The 14,955-nt window shown below is 34.0% G+C and overlaps 1 protein-coding gene across 1 annotated transcript; it reads left to right on the forward strand.

Moving 5' to 3' along the window:
* The first annotated feature begins 2,011 nt into the window (after window positions 1-2,011).
* Window positions 2,012-14,169, forward strand: LOC111676044 (titin homolog). The gene has a single exon (XM_023436925.2). The coding sequence runs from the start codon at window positions 2,191-2,193 to the stop codon at window positions 13,768-13,770; it is 11,580 nt and encodes a 3,859-aa protein (XP_023292693.2). The 5' UTR covers window positions 2,012-2,190; the 3' UTR covers window positions 13,771-14,169.
* Window positions 14,170-14,955: the final 786 nt, after the last annotated feature.

Raw genomic sequence — 14,955 nt, forward strand, 5'->3', positions numbered from 1 at the left:
GTCTAGTCTATAGTCTAGCCTAGCCTTAAGTTTAGTCAAATGTCTAGTCTAATCTAAAGTCTAGGTTAAAGTCTAGTCTATGGACTAGTTTTAGTTTAGTTTTTGTCTATAGTCTAGTTTATAATCTATAGTCTAGTCTATAGTCTAGTCAATAGTCTAATCTATAGTCTAGTCTATAGTCTAGTCAATAGTCTAGTCTATAGTCTAGTCTATAGTCTAGTCTATAGTCTAGTCTATAGTCTAGTCTATAGTCTAGTCTATAGTCTAGTCTTTAGTCTAGTCTATAGTCTAGTCTATAGTCTAGTCTATGGTCTAGTCTATAGTCTAGTCTATGGTCTAGTCTATAGTCTAGTCTATGGTCTAGTCTATAGTCTAGTCTATAGTCTAGTCTATAGTCTAGTCTATAATCTAGTCTATAGTCTAGTCTATAGTCTAGCCTATAGTCTAGCCTATAGTCTAGTCTATTGTCTATTCTATAGTCTAGTCTATAGTCCAGTCTACAGTCTACTGCCAAGTCTAGTCTAGGCTATAGTCTAGTTTATAGTGTGTAGTTTTGGCATTCGTTAATGCCGACCAAAAACCACCTACTAATTTGACTTTTTATTTGTGCTAAATAAACTTAGTCTAGGTATTTTTAAATGTGAACCCCAAATTAAATCAACTACATACATATGAACTTAATTGGGTGGTGGGCCGCAGTTTGTGGGTAATATTTAAAAACGCAAGTTTTTAAAAGCAACGGTCTGATGACCATTTATTAAACGCATAGACTTATAGAAATACTTTACAAGGAAACATATATAAATTTTCTCAGACATTTTATTGGGGGGATTAAATTGGGTGATTGTATGTTAATATAAATGTTAATAAATAAACAAGGATAGATATGTATGTGTTCTATATAGTAGTCTAAGACAAATTTTCCAAACTAGTATTGTATACACAATCTATAGCAGTAAATTGACATTTAATCATTAAATATTTAATAACTATGTAGGTATTTTTTTAATAATTGAAGTCCTTGTCAAACTAACTAATGCTCTAGTTGTATGTAGGTGGAAACTATTATTTTTTATTTTGATTATGTGTGTGTGTTTGACGAGTTTTTTTTAAATTGTTTATGGGGAACATAGCAGCAGGTCCTTTTTACAAGTTTTTTTTTTATTTAAACATACATGAAGCGTAATGTATGTTTGTATGTGATGTTATTGTTTCTGTTTGTATTTAGTTCAAAAAATCATGTTTTTATAATGTCACTTTTTATATATGTAGATAGATAGATAGTTAGTTTTGTTATTACTCATTCATGCATGCAGGCATGCATTTACTATGTCGATAGGTTGTGTCTAAGTAATATTGACTAAGGGGTTTTTACGTTCTTTTTTAAATATTTTCCATATTTTTCACTTTCATTCCATGTCTGTCTGTCTGCTTTGCTTGTCTATCTACATATTTCATTCATTTTATATTTATTTTTCCATTTATTATTCTACCACCATTTTTTTACCCGTTTTTCTTTTTACTTACTTTACTGGGCCAAATTGTTATTAATGTTATTATTTTTATATAGTTGTAGTTGTTTTTGTTATTGTTTAGCAAGTCATTTGTGTTGTAAATTCCATTTGTTAAACATTCAAGTTAAGGACATTAATTTCCATGGAGGAAAAAAAGCGCAATTTTATATTTTTTTGTTTAGAAAATTGAAGGTGAATTTAAAGTGAAAGTAATTAGGAAAAAATGCAATTTTAAAAATGAAAATATGTTAGAAAAAAAAAAAATATAAAATTAAGGGAACTTAATGTTGAATGGAAATCATAAATTATTAAATATTAATTAAAAAATCATTAATTAGTGAAAAGTATTGTAAAATAACACAAAAATATAATTAAAAAATAATTTATTTATTAAAATTAACAATTGTAATCATAATCCATTTAATCTACTCTAAAAAAAATTAAAAATTCATCCAGAATTTTATTTTGTAAATCTCCAATTTATTTAAATTTCTCTCGTTACAGGTTACCTTTCCTAAACAAAAACATATAACAAAGATTTTTGAAAACAAAAACAAAAAAAAAAAAAAACAACAAACCACATATGGATACATTAAATAAATACAGAAACTAAACTAAACAACAATAACAAAACATAAACAAGAATAATAAATAACAGAATACGAAAATAATAATAATGGATGCAGTTAATGCTGTGGTGACACAACCAACAGCATCAAGTGCCACAGTTTCAGCAAACACCACAACAACAGCAACAATACCATCATCAACGTCTAATGCTATCAATGTTAATCAGAGCAATAATAATATACACTCACACACCAATACACACAGTACGACGACAGCAACAACAAATAATAGCAACCAAAACAATAGCAACATTAGTATAGGCGGCGGTGGTGGCGGTGTTAACAACAATAGCAGCAACAGCAATAGTAGCTGTAGTAGTAGCAGTACTAGTAGCAATAGTAGTGGTTATGGTAGCACAACAACAACACCCACCAATAATTATGATTTACAGCAACAAACAACACCCACAACAACACCAATACCAACAACACCTGTAGCCATAGCGGAGCCCATAATACCCGTAGCTACTGTAGCTGCTGTAACACCTTACTACAATGAATCCATAACAAGCCACAATTTAGAGACACATCAACTACAACAACACCATACCCTGCATACGCAACAACAACAACATTTGCAGCATCAGCAGCAACAACATCATTTGCTGCAACCCCAACACCATCAATTGCCACAGAATCATTTACAAACGAATCTACAGCAACAGCAATATTTATCTAGACAACAATATTATTCAACGTATGATTATCAGCAAGCTGTAACACCAACACATAATTTATCTACTGGCCCCTCCTCCTCCTCCTCTTCAACACCGGCCTACAACTTGGGTATAGCAAGTCCATATGATATAACAGCTTCGCCATATGGTTCAGGGCAATATAAAACTTCAGGTTTAACAGGATCTCTAAATTACGAGAGAGGCTCAACAGCCAGAACGAATGTTGCAAGTTATAATCCCCAGCAGCAGCAACAACAACAAACTGAACAGCATCCAACCAAGACCATAAACCAACAGACCCAACCCTTTCCCGCAGTATTGTCTACATCAAAACAAAGAACTTCCTCTTTAATAGGCAATTCTACAAGTACCAACACTTCTAAACCTCAAGCTGCTGCCACACCCTTCTATGCCCAGCCTTTGGCTCCTCAGTCCCATTCTAATCCCACCACATTTTATGACAATACCAAATATAAAATGCCTTTAGATTATCATGACTCCTACGGTAATCCCTCAGCTGCTGCCACGGCCTCAGTCTATCATCAACAGCAAAAGTATTATGCGGCCGCCAAATCACAACTTAAAGAAGCCGGCTATGGAACGCCGCCAGGTTTAGCAAATAGCAAATCTGTATATCCCAATACGGGTAATTATTTTCCAACACCGGCGCCCTCCTATGACAAATATATGTATCCCCATAACGCTGCCACAGGTTATACGTCTAGCACCGGACACTTGGGCAATGAAACACCACCTGAAGTCGGAAACTATCGTAAACCGGTGGGAGCAAATACTATAAATTCTCCCTCTTGGCCTTGGGGTATAGATTATGCCTCAGGCAATAGTCGTACTATACCCCCACCGCCACCTACCAATCACTTGCCAACTGCTACGGTGGCTCCCACCCATGCCACCTATTTGACACCGAATCCCTCAGCCTTGGCACGTGATCCCTACTATATGGGTCCTGAGAAATATCCCATGAAATATGACAAATATGCTGCTGCCTCCTATCAACAGTCGTATGTTAGTCCGCCCGGCTCTAGACATCATATATGGCCGAATACACCTCATGGCTCTAATCTAACACAACCAAATGAAAGACATATGTTGGCCTCTGGTCCCACAGCCCCTGCCTCCTCACATGGTCTACACGGCGCTCCCTATTTTCCTGCCAATCCTAACAACGGCTTAAATAGTCGACAATCCTGTTGTCCTCAACCATATCAGCCGCAAAATTGCTACTATCCTCCCTCTCATGCTATACCACCACGATTAACACACAATCAAACGCCCATGGCGAACGCTCCGTCAAGTGCATACTTGTCCTCTCAAACATCACTGGGACAATCTCCACATTTGAATGCTTTATCAGCCAGCTGTAAATATGGCGGCATAATTCCCGACTATGGCAACGGTAATAAAATCAAAAATTCTAATGATCTCTATTTAAACGCTCATCACTATGATACAAATACTTCACCGCACAATTATGGCTATGGAACGGCAACAGCTCACAGCAACCAGCAGTTATATGCCAGTAATGCTCATCAATCTATGGCTCATGGTATTACGCCCTCATCACTACTAACACATGATCCTCTTAACGCTAATCCAGCGTCTTATACCAATGATCTCAGTTTAACGACAAGCAATTTTGATAATTATCACACACACCTGGACACTCATCTAAGTCCGCCGACATTGGCTGGAATACACAGTCAACAGCCACCGCCCGCTTACGGGCCCACGGTAGCAAAACGTGCCTTATTGGATTATCGTAAACCCATACAACCACAACCCCCACCTACAATTGCCGAAGAGTGTTATACGACTCTATCATCTAGGGACCATTACAATCAACAGGAGCTGTTGAATACCCCAGAGACCACTACAACATTTGGCGAATATGAAACTCATCAAAATAATGCCGCCAGTCTGACGTCTTTTACACATTCCACAGAAGTTCTACAAGAAGCGGATAAGACTAATGATGAAGGTAATAAGAATTTAAGTTTACGTGATTTCATTGCCAATTGGAATGATGACGAAGATGAATACCAAAATGCAGAAGAACTTAACTTTGACCAGAACAATGTCATTGATGAAGTTTTGCAAACGGCTCCAGTTGAACAGGAAACTGCAGCTGCAACAGTTGATATACAAAAATCAGAAATAATTAAAACTTCAACAGATGAATCCAAAAATAAGGCAGAATCGAAAGTAAACCACAAGCCACAGGAAAATCTCGATAACACAACATTAAATGAATCCTATGTCAACTTGCCTGATATTGTAATAGATATTGAAAAATCGAATAATGTTAATAACTCGATAACAACACCTACAACTAGTCCTGCACCTAATACAACACCAAAAGATAATAACACTTCGCTAAATCTCAATAATTTTGATGTTGAAAAGGAGCTCGATGAACTTAAACTCAAAAAACCCACACAGCAACAGGATACAACCAAAGATTTAAATGATATTAAAGATACCAATAGCGTCAGTACACCACAGATAAGTCCGTGCAAAAATCTAACCACCCAACTAAGTTTTGAAGATTTAAATTTGGAACCAACAAACAAAACCGTCCTTAATGGCGAACAAAGTTCGGAGTTAACAGAAAACTATTTCAAAGACATGGAAGGCTATGAAAGTGGTAGCAGTCGTCATTCAAATGAATCGGCTTTTGAAAAAGAATACGAAACCTTTATCAATAAAATCACCAGCGAACCGATTAAAACTAAAAGTTTAGAAGAACAAGCGACAGAAATCGATTTCGAACAGAATGTACAAGATTTTTCAAAGTTCTATAAACGTAAACGCAAACTAAAAGAAGATGAACTTAAGGCCCACGAACCAGAGGCACAAAATCAAAAGAAATTGAAACCTAATAAGGCCAATAAAGTTAACATTAATTCAAATTTTCCCCAGGTCTATACGAAAAAGTCAAGAAATAGATGGCCCAAAGGCAAACCGCAAATTTTACATAAACGTAAACCTTTGTCGTTATATTACAAGATCATACATTCCATAAGACGTTTCGGTTTATATCGCTTACGCAGAGTACGCGAATATATGTCAGAGTTAAAAGAGAAACATTTACCTCTAATCAAAAGACAATCCATTAAGAATTATACACACGATAAACCCGAGAATTTAACTAATCCGAAAACTTTAAAAGCTTTATGCATAATAGCAATTAATAGTGAAGAATTTCGTCAAATGTTAATGTTAACGTTAGCGGTGGATTGTGGAGAGTGCAGCTTAGAAAACGAGGACAAACATATATGCACTGATCCGTCATGTGAAACTTGTGAAGTTATAAAAAGTTTAATGGAAGCGGAAGGAAGTTTTGAGGACACTTTAGTGCAACAAGTTACCGAACCTATCACTGAAAGCGTTCTTATTTTAAGTGAAGACGTTAACAGTGAAACACTGGAAATTTTAGAAAATGTCATTTACTTAAAAGATGAACATAAAATGATCTCAAATGATATTGAAAATGTTCAATATTCCAAAGAAAATACCACGTTGTTAGATGCCCAAGTTCTGGAGCAATGCAACTTAAATCCGGCAGACTCTTATTTTGAAACTCAATCGGATTCCCATTATGAAAGTAATATCGAAAAATCTGTTACAGAATTTGATTTAAAAAACTGGTATGAAAAATCAAAATCACCGGAACAAGACTTATCAGCCAAAGAAAATTCAGACATGTTTGTCTCTGAAGCAGCAATAACTGAATCGGATCAAGCTATTCCCTTAAGTCCTGAAACAAAAAAAGAAACTTCTGAAATTCCACTACAACTTGAATCTGAACAAGACAACCTTGCAAAAGTTGAAAGTGAACCAGACGATGTTAAACAAAATAAACCAGAAGAATCCCATCCCGATTCCCCAACTGAATTATGTGAAGATGAAAATTCAAATATATCCAATGCTACAACAACTAAGAAAACTTCAACTGAAGTTAAAAAGATCTCAAAATCGATTACAAAAGACGACAGTGATAGTGAGGAATCTGATTCCAGTGAATCTGATTCTGACAGCAGTTCATCTAGTTCGGATGATGAATCGGAGTCGGAGGAGAGCAAAGAGTCAAGCAAGAAGTCTAATGCTAAGGATATTGACAGTGATACCGATTCAGAAAGTGATTTAGAAAATGATGATGAAAACTTGAATTCCGATACTGAAGAATCAAATCATTCGAAAATTAACGATTTGGAAAAACATAACTCAGACTGCAAAAAACATCAAAAGTTTGCTGACTCCTTCAAGAATGTGAATTCCGAAAGTGAAAACCTGAATTCCGATAGAGATGAATCAAATCATTCGAATATGCCTGATCTAGAGAAAAACAAATCAGATAATAATGAATGTGAGAAGTCAAACGATTTATTCAAGAAAGAATCGGAAAATGTCCATCCTACACCTAGAAAATCACCTACAAAATCCATTAGTGATGTCGAAGATGAAATCACCCCAAAAAGACAACAACGTATTGTTTTACGTATTAAGAAATCTTTTCAACCCAGTCCAGATAACAACGATTCTAGAGAAATATATGTTTCGGAGAAATCTATAGAATTTGATAGTCAAACAGAAAGTGAAACTGAAGATGATGATATAGTATCAACGACTTCAAAATCAAGTCAAAAACTAAAAGATTCTTTCGATGATCAAAACTCTAATAAATCACTATCGCCGAATAAAGAATTTGAAAATCATTCGGAAAGTGAATCTGAAGATGACAATATTTCGGAAAATGAATTCAATCAAATAACAAAACGTCCAAAACGAGAAACAATAACCGAAAAATCTATGAAATCTCAAAAAGAATTGGGTAATCAGACAGAAAGTGAATCTGATGATGAAGATGATGATGTTACGGAGAAAGAACGTCAAAGTCCTTTTACAAGTTCAAAACAAAATGCGTTTGTAGACCATCAAAGTGAATCTGAAGATGATGAAATACCGGAGAAAAAATCAAAACTTATGGCAAAATCTCCAACTCATAAACATTATAACATATCAAATGCTTCTGAAGACTTAAAAGTTCAAATGGAAAGTGTTCCTAAAGTACATAACATTTTAAATAGAACGTCCGTTATTATTTCAACGTCTCTTATATTAAGCCCACAGCAAGATTATCATAATTCTGAAGAGGTCACAAATCATTTTACCGAAAATCAAGTAGAAAAAGAAATCGAGAAACGTGACGATGTTATATCAATTAAGGAAACAAAATTAAGCTCAAAGCAAGATGATTTGAAAAACTCTTCCGAACCGAGTAATGAACCAGTTAGACTTAGTTTAGAAAATGAAATCACAGACTTAATTCCAACATCCCAAGATCTTTTAAATGAAGAGAAATCTGCAGATTTGTTGGCAGAAACTTCAAAATTAAGTCCACAGCTGGAGAGTTCAAAAGATATAGTTGCAAATGTGAAATTTACGGAACATCGTGCTATATTTGATGAGCAGATCACGCAAAATAAATCTAAGTTTAATCGAAAAGAAGAATCTTCATATATTGAAGACGATATTCCAGCAGAAAGTAAATCTGAAGATGATACAGACGAAGAGGAGAAAGAGAATTTCGAAGAACCAATCAAAAAAGATGCAGATCATAAAAAGGTTCAATCAGAATCGGAAAGTAGTTCTGATTCAGAGTATGATTCCGAGGACGAGGAAAATCCCAAAGATTCAATGCCAATTGTGATATCTGATGATGAATCTATGGATAAAACAAGTGCTAATGATAATCATCATCAACCCATCAAATGTATTAGCAAAACGTCTGAAGATTCTTTTCAACAAAGTGATTCGTCCGGGTCATTGCATGATTATGATGAAGATTCTCTAGATTTTATTAGCGAAATCCATTCGAATTTGTCAAGCAATATAGTAAATTCCTCTAAGATGTCGAAATCAGCCAGCAAAGATGAAATATTGCCAGCTACACAAACTCTGATTACGTCGGAAAATATCATTAAAATTGCTAAAATCTTGGAAGAAAAAGACATTTCGAATAATACAATACAAAGTGATTCAGATATCAAACGTTCTAAGGAAAATCTGACTTTAGAATCAGTTGAAAACTTAGAAGAAAAACAAGTTTCAAACAATACAAATCAGAGTGATGGAAAACTTTCTGCAGATATTAGAGACCCTAAAGAAAATCTGTCAATGGAATTGCTTCATTCGGTTAATTTGAAAGATAATGATGAATCAAATAATTCAAATGAAATTCCAAAAGAATCATCTTCAAATGTAAATAGTTCAGAAGATCTTTTACCATTGGATTCAGTAACAATCAAGGAAACTCAAAATATTGAAAGTGAAACCTCTTCCGAAAAAAGTTTATTGGAATATTCTAGTACTTCAGATGACTCAGATGAGAAAAACGATGATGAATTATCAACTAAAGATGATAACGAAACAGAAAAAATTCCAGAAATTACCTTAGACAAGAAAGACCAAAAATCAGACGAAGAAGTCGAAAGTCAGACTAATACCGAAAAAAGTTTATCGGAATATTCTAGTACTTCAGATGACTCAGATGAGGAAATCGATGATAAATTATCAACTAATGAAGATAATGAAACAGAAAAAGTTCCAGAAATTACCTTAGACAAGAAAGACAAAAAATCAGACGAAGAAGTCGAAGATATATTTTCCATCGAAGAAGATAAGCAAACAGAAGAAGACATTCAAATATCTGAAGATAATAAAGAGCAAAAGTCTATAAGCTCCGAGAGCATTTCAAATGATTTTAAATGTAACGAAAATGTGATCGCTCCTTTAAACTGTTTAAACTCTAATCCATCACAAGTTAATGATGAAAATAAACTATTACATGAATCGGAAGCATCAAGTAAAGATCCAGATACTTTTGAACAGAATAACAAAACTTTGGATATACTTTCCATCCAAACTGTTCCAAAAGAAACTGTAAATGTATTGGTCGAGAATAATCCTTCAAGAATTAGTGAAAATTTAGAAATTTTGGCCGATGTTATTGTAAATCAAATTAGTGCAGAGCATGTAATTCAAACGAAAATGGTGGAATCAGAAACTGATCCTAAGCCCACAGAAAATGAAAAACCACATACCCAAAATTACGGCGAAAGTTTGACATCAGAAATAAATGATTCTATTCAACAGCCTGAAGCTAAAGAATCTGAAATTATTGTCAAATCTATAATTAAGGAACGAACTGAAAATAGGAGCTACGAACCCAATTTGGAAAAGATGCATAGAGAAACATCAAATACTTTTAATACAACTTGCTGTGACGAACAATTTACAGAAATAAAAGATTCGATTCATCAATTGGAAGCCAAAGAATGTGAAATTAATTCCAAATCTATAATTGTGGAACCATCTGAAGCTATTACATATTCCGATGAAATGTGTGACGCCTCCAATTTGGAAAAAGTACATAGAGAAACATCGGATACTTTTGACGCAACTTGCAGTAATGAACAGTCTACCGCAGAAATCGAAACCGACGAACAAAACATTTCTGGAACAAAGACTGCAGAATTTGATAAAGATGAAAGCGATGCTATTGTGGAAGAGGCAAAGCCTGTTTCAAAAAGGTTTAAGGAAAATTCAGAATCTTTAGCAGATCGTAACAATGAAAGAACTAATTACTTAAAAGAAACATTCAGTTCAGATGATTTAAATACTGAAATCGAAACTGAAAACTCCGAAACGGTTGTAGAAGCAGTAACTGTACAGTCCGAATCTTTAGAAAAGGAAAATACTGCAGAAATTCTGAAAGAAACAAGTAATTCATTGAAAAATGCATCTGAACAATCAGATGTTACATTGGATCCAATAATTAGAGAACCAAATAACATTCCATTCCATGAATCTATTAAAGAAAATGCTGAAGTTATTTCACACCCCAAAACAAAAGAATCAGATTTAATTTCACCACATCAAATATTTGAAGTCTCAAATGATATTCAATCACCAAAAGTGATCACGGAAAGGTCGGAAATTACCTCAAATATGGAAACTAAAGTAACAGAGATTGTTTCAAAACAAATACCTAATGTTTCAGATACTTTGGATTATTCAAATAAGCAACTAAATGAAAATTCCGGTAATACATGTGAACTCAGTAAAAATAAAGAAGAGACAACTCATACTCTTTCCAAATCTGTTGATGAGGACATTGCAGAGTCTTTGGAAGAAAAAAGTGCTGAAAAGGAAACTGAATTAGCTACAACTTTTTCAGAATCTATAACTAAAAATCCCGATTTACAAGAAGAATCTAATAAACAAACTTCGGAAGTTCTAGAAGAAATATATGAAGAAACTAAAAAAATACCGAACACCTGGGATGATACAGATATTTTCAAAGAAGTCAGTCAAGAATGTTTAGAATCGATTAAAGAAACATTAGATCAAAAAGAATCAAATGGTGATGATATTACTATCAAAGAATCAGTGCTGAATCTGGTAACAGAGATATCAGAAATTCCAAAAGATAATGAAACTAAATCGGAAGCAATAATCAAACAAAATGAAAATATAGTAGCGGTATCAGAGGCGTCCAAATTCCCCGAGGAAAATGAAACTATATCGGAAGCAATAATCCAACCAAATTTGGAAGAGAAAACTGCAAGTTTGGAAAAACCTAAAAGTGAAAATAACGAAATTGAAACAACAACTGAAAGTTATAAGTCTACTACTGATATTTGTCAAACGAAATCCGAAGCTTTAGTTCTAAAACCAAAGAGACTGATTGAAAATGAGAATCAAACTTCTGAGTATTATGAAGAATCTGATTCTGTTCATGCAAGTCCCACGAATGCAGAAGCTTTCATTGAAAACACTAATAACTTGATTAAAACTTCTAATGAAGAACGTGTTCACCAACATCTAACTACAACCGATGATGTAACCTCAAACGAAGAGGAAGAATCTATGGCGCTGCAAGAAGATCTAGGAAAGTCTGAGGTAGTTGAGCAACTAAATAATTTGGTAGAAGATAAATTGGAAACTTTTGAAGTTGATGATGAAGAATCAAAAGTTCAACAGAAAGAATGTAGTCCAGTTGAAGACTCGAATGAAAACATGCCAACGAATGAAAAAGAAACTGAAGTTATTTCTGGATTTCAAGAAGAATTGAAGGCATTAAATAGTCAGACAGATGAAAAACTTACAGTTGAACGTCAAATCAAAACTTTACATGAAAATATAGTAGACAACAACATCACGCAAGAAGTCAATAAAACTCCAAATAGCATTGATCAGGAAACTGGTTCCATCCAAATAACTCAACCTAAAGATGGTGAGTTGCCAAGCAAAAACTATAAACAAGAAGTTAATAAAACTCCAGAAAGCTTTGATCAGGAAACCGGATTCAACCAAGCAGTTAAACCTAAAGATGATAAGTTTCCCAACAAAGACTATAAAGCCGACGAGGATCCAAAAGTTGAACACCAAACCGAAACTTTAGAACGTATTCCTAACCAAACAACTCTACCTAAAGATGATAAGTTACCAACCAACAAACATCAAACAGAGGATGTTGTACAACAAACCGAAACTTTAGAACATATTCCTAATAGTAGTTTAAGTGAAACTGTTTTAACTAAAGACAACCAAGAAGATATATCCAAAGACTTTTTAGGTTTCAAAAATCAATCAAGTTTTGAAGATGAATCTGAGGATTTTCATGGTTTCGAAGATCTCGAAGAAGTCGCAAGAATACGACAAGAAATAGAAAATCTAAATGATGATTCAACCGCCAATGATGGATTCTTAAATTACGGTACATTAAGCAGAGAGCTGCATAAAACATCAACTACATCATTAACGGGAAGCACTTCGTCGGAAATCAATGAATTAGAAGCTTTAGAGAAAGAATTATCACAACATCAGCCGGAGATGGAGGGAGACGACGAAGAAGAGGATAAACAGACTGAACAAGATGTGCAAATAGCAACTGATAAAGTTGTATCAACAAACGATATAGAACATATCAAACAAATGCTGGAAAGCGATGAGGAGCAACAGGAACAGGAAGAAAATGGAAAAACTGAAGTCGACAAGGATGGAGTGCAATCAACGAGGGACGATACAAATAAAGATAAGTCAAAGTATATATTAAGTTCTGTAAATTCTATAATACCAAAGTTAAGTGACCTTTGTAGGGCTGCCTTAAATAGTTCCTTGAATTCTAATAGTAATTTAGCACAAGACACAACTGAAACGTCCACCATCCTAGTGGAACGTGAATTAAGTGTAGAAGAAGCTTTAGCTGAAATGTATCGCCAGGCGGGTGTATTATTATCCGATCCCGAGGATTGTGATAATGATATTTCTCCATCCGGCGATGAGGAAGCTCATGATGTCTTACTGATTAACTTACAAGAAATTTTAAATAGTGATAATAATGATGTTTATGTTTTACAATGTGATATGAATGAAAATGTTTTGAATGTCGTACAGCAAACAAATGAGGAACGAAATGAACAAGAACCACCAGTTAGCCATGACATGGAAGTTAATGTAAATGCGGAAAGAGTAAATAGAGTACAATTTATCGGTATTTTAGATACGCAAAGTACAGAACCACAAATACACATAATTAGTTCCGATTCCGAAAGTGAGGTTATCATACTGAGCGATGATGAATCCGATAACAGTTATAGACCTTTTCTTGCCCGACCAGAACGTATAACAATACCCTTTATCAATGATGGTAATGATGATATCAATAATATGGACAGTTTATCCGATATATCAACTATACATCATGAAGAAATAGTACCTGATAATTTAAATAAATTCTTACAAGAAGAATTCTATAAATATTTACACGAGAAATATGTACAAAGAAATATATCAAAATATTATCATGCCAATCGGGTGTTGAAAAAATATCGCAAAAGATATATTAAGTCTAAGAGGCAATAGAGTTAGAATTTTGGAAGTCTAAAAGAGGGCAGATTTAATGTATGGACTCGGCATGGAATATGAAATTTCTTTAGGATATTTCATAGATCAATCTATGGTATTTTCTATAGTCTAGTTTGTAGTCAAGTTTAGAGTCTAGTGACTAGACTATAACACAGATCGGACTACCGATCCGACTACTAATCACAATATGGACTATAACAGAGACAAGATTACAGCTCCGACTGTAGATCAGAATATAATATAGTCTACACTATAGACCAGATAACACATTAGACTACCGATCAGATTACCTAGATAATAGACTAGAATATTAAATACTATAAAATAGATTATAATCTAGAATTTCTACTAGACTATTGACTAGATTAGACTATTAACTAATCTATAGTTTAAATTATAGACTATAGAATAAACCATAGACTAGACAATAGATTAGACTATGAACTAGACTATAGACTAAACTATAGACCAGAATAAAGAATTGACTATAGATTAGGATATAGACTATATACTAGACTATAGACTAGACTATAGACTAGACTATAGACTAGACTATAGACTAGACTATAGACTAGACTATAGACTAGACTATAGACTAGACTATAGACTAGACTATAGACTAGACTAGACTATAGACTAGACTATAGACTAGACTATAGACTAGACTATAGACTAGACTATAGACTAGACTATAGACTAGAATACAGACTAGACTACAGACTAAATTATAGACTAGACTGTAGACTAGACTATAGACTAGACTATAGACTAGATTATAGACTAGACTACAGACTAGACTATAGACTATATTATAGGCCAGACTATAGACTATACTATAGACTAGAATGTAGACTAGACTATATACTAGACTTTAGACTAGACTGTAGTGTATACTATAGACTAGACTATAGACTAGACTATAGACTAGACTATAGACTAGACTATAGACTAGACTATAGACTAGACTATAGACTAGACTATAGACTAGACTATAGACTAGACTATAGACTAGACTATAGACTAGACTATACACTAGACTATACACTAGACTATAGACTAGACTATAGACTAGACTATAGACTAGACTATGGACTATACTATAGACTAGAACTTGTCCATGCCTGACCATTATTTCATATTCTTAGCCAATACAAGTACAATTTAAAAAAAAAAAAAAACAAC

Source organism: Lucilia cuprina, chromosome 2 (genome assembly GCF_022045245.1).
Source record: "Lucilia cuprina isolate Lc7/37 chromosome 2, ASM2204524v1, whole genome shotgun sequence".
NCBI classification, from domain to species: Eukaryota; Metazoa; Arthropoda; class Insecta; order Diptera; family Calliphoridae; genus Lucilia; species Lucilia cuprina.